A 6,000-nucleotide genomic window follows, 5' to 3' on the forward strand; every position below is an offset into this window, starting at 1 on the left:
AGGGCGCAAGCCCCCTGACAGCCAGATGTGACACATTTTGTAAAATGTACTTTTTTCTGAAAAGCAGGAAGATTAGGGGAAAAAAAATAAACAAACAAAACAAACAAAACAAAAAACAAAAAAACAAAAAAACAGGTGTATTTCTTCACACACTGCTCACCAGAGCTCTGACAGCCCACATGCCAGAGACACAGACTGTCACACTCACAAAGTATGAGGTTGGCATAACTACACATAATCACCAACCGTCTGTCGGAACAGAAACGTAGCTGAGGCAGGATGTGAAGCCAACAACTCTAAGTCGGCTTCGTGTCATTCCTCTGGCATCCTCCAAAATCAATGGAAATAATTAGACTCTTCCTATGGGCTAGAAACCAGAGACAGGAAGGGTTTAATAGTAAAAGCTACGGAGAATCATAAAATATGAGGGAAAGTAAAGGCAGCCCAAAGACTGAGCTTTGAGGTTTCTCTGAAAGCACGTTGCTAAGAATACACACTTCAACACACCCCGAGCCCAAAATAGCCCTTGCATTTAACCAAATGATCTTCTCAGTTTACACCCCTTCCAGCAGCATAAAATAAAATGCACGCAATCGAATATTCACATTCCTAAAGGAAGTTTGGTTTGGTTCAACACAATGCTTCACGCAGCTGGAAAGATTCAAGCAACCTGACATCCAACTTTAAAAGTGCCTTTCCCAGTGTTAAGCCCTAACGCGGTCTTTCTGCCATGCTGAATGTGTCATAAATCAACTAAAAAGTGAATATTTCAAATCACAGCTTCCTTACAATGTCAACCAGTCGACAGTTCGATGTCAGCAACACTGACATTTTACCAGCAGTGCTTGCTTACATCACTATGTAAACGTTGTTACACTAGGGTGCCTGGGTACTACGGTCGGTTAAGTGACCAACTCTTGGTTCTGGCTCAGGTCATGAGCTCAGGGTTCTGAGATGGAGCCCGGCTTCAGGGTCCAGGCTCCGTGCAGAGTCTGCTTGAGATCCTCTCTCCCTCTGCGCCTCCCACTCGTGCTTTCTCTCTCTCTCAAAAATAAATAAAAGTCTAAAAAAAATATATATATATATATACATCTATTTATTGTTACACTTTGTCTTTACTAGTCATTTAAAAGACTATTAGGTGGTAGGAGAACAGCTAACTGGAGAAGACTGATTGCTTATGTGTTCAGTTTTGAAGAAACTAAACTGAGAAACGTTAACACATCCTAGAAATACCTCATTAAGTATTATGTCTAAAGGGTAAAATGTTAGCATTCTCTCTCTAGGAAGAAAAATCTCATCACATGTAAATCAATCATTTAACTTTCTCCTATTTACCACTTCAAAGGTGATTTAGGAAATACATAATATACAAGATCCAGGCTTGCCTGTATCGATGAATTTACTCGAAGAAATTTGTTTACATTTTAAAACACAAAAACGTAAGTCACTCCTAAAAACTGATGCTGTGGAACCCAGTCATTTTCAGCCTTCTTCAACACACACTTTGGTTTTTATAACTGTGAGGTTAAACTCCAGGAAGAAACCTATATTGAGACTATTTAGAGTGGCTTCCAGAAACCATTGGGTTGTTGATGTTAAAAATACATCCTCATTTTAACGCACTTTTCATTCAACTCCAGTAATAACACAGGTCTCGGTAGTGGGCAGTAAAACCAACACAGTAAAATAATTGACATAATGAAAAATACTTAGAAAGCTGAGAGTGATCTGAGTGGCCAGGACCACCCCTGCTCCTCGGGCCTTGCTCTCACCAATGCCCTAATCCTCTGCTGCTTGGATGCTGGATCCGTGAACAAAACAGGAAACAGGAACGTGGGCTGGATGCAGTCATCAGACCCAACCGTCGAGTATACAGTATTCCACACGAGGATCATTTTCTCCTACCTCCCCTCGAAGCGGAGGCAAAGCTTCAATCACAGTAAGAGGGAATATAGATAAGTCACAAAGGTCTTTGCCAAGTAAAGGGAAAACAAATTAGTTTGGGCAAAGCTCTAAAAATCTTCCTGAGATGGACCTAAGCTGCGGTATGACCTCGTGGCAGAAGTAATACCAATTTGAGGATACATTCTAGTAAACAAAATTATCCTGAGGCTACATTAGATTATATTTCTAACATCTGAAAGAGAATAATGGTCAATCTCTGTCATGCCATAGTGATAGATTTTTTTTTTTTCATTATGCACAGAAAGTCACATACTTCCCATTTTTTCCCTCTTCTCTTCCTTCGGTGAAAAATATATTTCTGTGCCTTCTCATAGGTTTACTTCAGCAGGACTGACGATAAAGACTTCCTGAATGTTTCAAGTGAAACAAATATCTACTAAGACGTCCGGATTACTGAAATCACAACTGAAAGTAATTCTCAGCAAAGTGGCAAACCATTAAGTACAGAAAGGGACTTTCGATTTTAGACCTCTAAAACTCATTTCACTGTGCACAGTGAACCCATCATTTTCATCAACAAACTTATTACACCATTTAGCAGAGCCATTAGTCAAAGCTTAAAGTTTTCGATAGTTTTATTTCCTTCTACCTTAAATCGTTTTTTGATTTAAAGAAAGGGCGATGGCCTAAATGACACACGATCCAGAACACGGTCACAGAATGGGAGAAAATAGTTGCAAATAATACACACAGAATATACAAAGAACTCTTATAATGCAATAATAAAGACAAATAATTTAATTTTTAAAATGAGCAAAGGGCTTAAGTGGGCATTTCACCAAAGAAGATAGATGAATGGCCGATAAGCAGTGGGAAGATACTCGACTGGGGGAAGTCATTGTGAAAATGCAAAGCAAAACCGCACAGATACCACTTCACGACCACTAGATGGCTATGAATAAGACAAAAGCAAATGTCAGGATGTGAAGACACTGCAACCTTTACATACTGTTAGTTGGAATAGAAAATGGAAAACGGGCAGTTTTTCAAAATGGTCAATATGAAGCTACTATATGATCAAATAATTCCTCTCGTGCGTATGTACCCAAGAAGAATAAAAACGTGTGTCCACGCAAAAACTTGTACATGAATCCCAGGCCAGCATTATTTGTGGTGGCAAAAAAAAAAAAAAAAAAAAAAGGAACCACCCAAATGTCCACCAAATTGACTGAATATGGTATATCTGTAACGATGGAGTATTAGGTGGCAATAAACAGGAAGGACATAAGTTACAACGTGGATGCACTTTAGGCCCATTAGGGTAGGGGAGGGAGGCTAGTTGCAGTAGCCCACCTGCTGCAGGGCTGCGCTCACGGAAGCGTCCAGAGCAGGTACATCTGGAGAGTGAATAGATGGGCAAGGGCCTAGGGCTAAGGGGAGCGGATGGGGGATGGGGAGTGGCTACTAAGGTTTCCACTCGGGGTGATGGAAACGTTCTAAAATTACACTTCGGAGGTGATTGCAAAACTCTGGAAGTGCAGTGAAGAGCCCGCCCGAGTGGCACCTGCAGCGGGCGGCGGGCGGCGTCTACACCGCATCCCCAGAGGCCGGGCCGCCCGCCAGAGCAGCCTGTTTCGTGTTTAGATCTAACAGCAAACCAGACCCGAAAGGCGAGTGTCCGAGTGTGCGGACGCTCCCGGACACAGACGTGCGTCCCGAGGCGCAGGTGTGCGCGCAGGTGGGCGCCCCACGGCCCCCCCGAGCTGCGCGGGGACCGCCCAGCCCACGAGCGCCGCGAGTGCAGGTGCCCGAGGGCTCAAGCCGCCCGGACCCCCGCGGGGGCCGCGGGCTCTCGGGGCTCTCGGGGCTCTCGGGGCTCTCGGGGCTCGGCGGGGCGCACGGCTCGGGCCCGCCCCCACCCCGGCCCGGGGACCCGAGCCCCGGCGACCCCTCCCTCCGCCGCCCCCGCCCGCCCCGCCCGCCCGCCCGCGCCTACCTTCCTCCTGCACCATCTCCAGCACGTCTGGGTCGCCCATCTTGGCCAGCTCGTTGATGACACTGACCGACGCTTGGCAGCCGGGCCACTGCGACTGGCGGCGGGGCCGGGCCAGGAAGCTGAAGCGCAGGGCAGGCCGCCCGCCCTGCTGCGCCGCGCCCCCGCCCGCCCTGCTCTCGGCCGGCCCCGCCGCGCGCACCCCCGCGGCCCCCCCCTCCGCGCCCCCCGCCGCCGCCGGCCCCTCCTCCGCCGCGGCCCCGCCCGCCCTGCTCCCGGCCGGCCCCGCCGCGCCCCCCGCCTCCGCGCCGCCCTCCGCGCCGCCCCCCTCCGCGCCCCCCTCCGCGCCCCCCGCCTCCGCCGGCCGCAGCAGCCCCCCGGGCTTCCTCTCCGGCCGGCACTTCCCGCCGCCCGGCTCCCGGGCCCTGCGCCGCAGCCTCCTCCGCCGGTAGCGGGGCCGGGAGCCCTCCCAGTACCGCTCCCGGAGCTCCGCCGGCTCCGCCCCCCGCCCCCGCCCCCGCCCGCCCCCGGGGCACGCTCCCCCCTGTCCCGGGCTGCCCCCCGGCACCCCCTCCCCGGGGCCCGCCCCCTCCTCCCCCTCCTCCCCCTCCTCCTCCCCCTCCTCCTCGCCCTCCTCCTCGCCCTCCTCGCCCTCCGCCCCCTCCCCCGGGCCGCCCCCCGCCCCCGCCGCCGCCCGGCCCCCCGGGGCGCTCGGCCCCATCAACAGGTGCGGCGGGTCGTCTCCCACGCCCTGGGCGCCCCGCCGGCCCCCCCCCTCCGCCGCCGCCGCGGGGCCGTCCGAAGCCGGGTCCTCGGGTCCCCGCCCGCCCGCCGGGGGCTCCTCCATCGCCGCCCTCGCCGCCGCGGGTGGCGCTCGCAGGGACCCTCCCACCGGGCCGCTTTCTGTCGGGGGACGGAAAACCGCCTCCCTTAAGGGCCCGGCCTAGGGCCCCACGCGCCGGCACCTGCCGCGGGGCCACCTGGGGCGCCCTCCCGACCCCCCCCCCCCGCACACGGCGGCGGCACCCGAGGGCGAACCGAGCCGAGGCCGCGCCAGGTGGGCGGTCAGGGCCGCAGCGCCCCGCTGTGGGGGGTCGGGGGGGCAGCCTCCGGGCGCCCCGGGCCACCCCGGGCGCTGCTCCCGTCCGTCCGGTCCCGCAGGCCTGGAGCGCAGCCGAGCGTCCCACTCCCGGTGCACAGGCTGCTCCGAACCCCTAACTGCCAGCGCCCCCGGGGAGCAAAGAGTCACCGCGCCCCGGGGGGACACAGGTGACTGATGGGGAGCTGAGGGCGCCCTGCTGGCCCGAGCCCCAGGCCTGCCGTGCTGAGAGGGAGTGACTGACTGTGGGTCAAGGATGGGCCATTGAGGAATGAGGAGGTGACCAGGGAAGGCTTGACCGCTCTCCTCTCTTCATTTTTATGCAATTACTTTCTTTTTTTTTTTTTTTGTCCCTTTTCTATTGACATTTTGGAACTGAGATTTACCTTTTACAGATTTTCTATTGACATTTTGGAACTGAGATTTACCTTTTACAGATAACGAAACAGCCCTAGAAGGAGATGTTTTGGGGAAGGTCATGCTTAATTGTGGAATTGAAAATCACTTGTTTCCTTCCTTCTTCCTTCCTTTTCTTTCTTTCCCTTTTTCTTCCTTCTTGTCCTCCTTTCTTTCCTTTTCTATACCACGCTGTCGGTTCCCTGTTAAACTTCTAGGAACGGCATCACTTCTGCTCAAGTGATTTGAGACTATTGGCAATTCCTTACTTGATGCATTTGGAAACTGTATTTGAAATGCGAATGTACATAAGCAATAGTTTCAAATGTGATTATAATAAATCATCTGTTATGTGTGTTTGGTTTCTGCCTCTTGATTATTAATCATCGTTTGATTCCAATAAGATGTTTTCTACATCATTTGTTTCACATTCTTCCTTTATACCAGTCCTCTGCTAGGTGCTGTGGATGATGTGTGATTAAGCAGATGGCTACAATCTTTGTTTTACATAGATTAAATAAAAATAAATGCTTTAACATCATTCTTCTATAATTTTATAAAATCATGTTTTATATTTCTCGATTCCGTGCCGTATTTGAAGTGA

At 51.9% G+C, this 6,000-nt stretch overlaps 1 protein-coding gene across 2 annotated transcripts in view; it reads right to left on the reverse strand.

Moving 5' to 3' along the window:
* The window catches only part of ANO5 (anoctamin 5), an 88,420-nt gene extending 84,323 nt beyond the window's left edge, over nucleotides 1-4,097 (reverse strand). For both annotated transcript variants that reach the window (XM_041730719.1, XM_041730718.1), the window contains exon 1: nucleotides 3,905-4,097. In XM_041730719.1, coding sequence (XP_041586653.1) covers nucleotides 3,905-3,944 — 40 coding nt within the window. In that variant the 5' untranslated portion in view covers nucleotides 3,945-4,097. The remainder of the gene's footprint in view (nucleotides 1-3,904) is intronic.
* Nucleotides 4,098-6,000: the final 1,903 nt, after the last annotated feature.

The sequence above is a fragment of the Vulpes lagopus genome, chromosome 15, assembly GCF_018345385.1.
Source record: "Vulpes lagopus strain Blue_001 chromosome 15, ASM1834538v1, whole genome shotgun sequence".
NCBI classification, from domain to species: Eukaryota; Metazoa; Chordata; class Mammalia; order Carnivora; family Canidae; genus Vulpes; species Vulpes lagopus.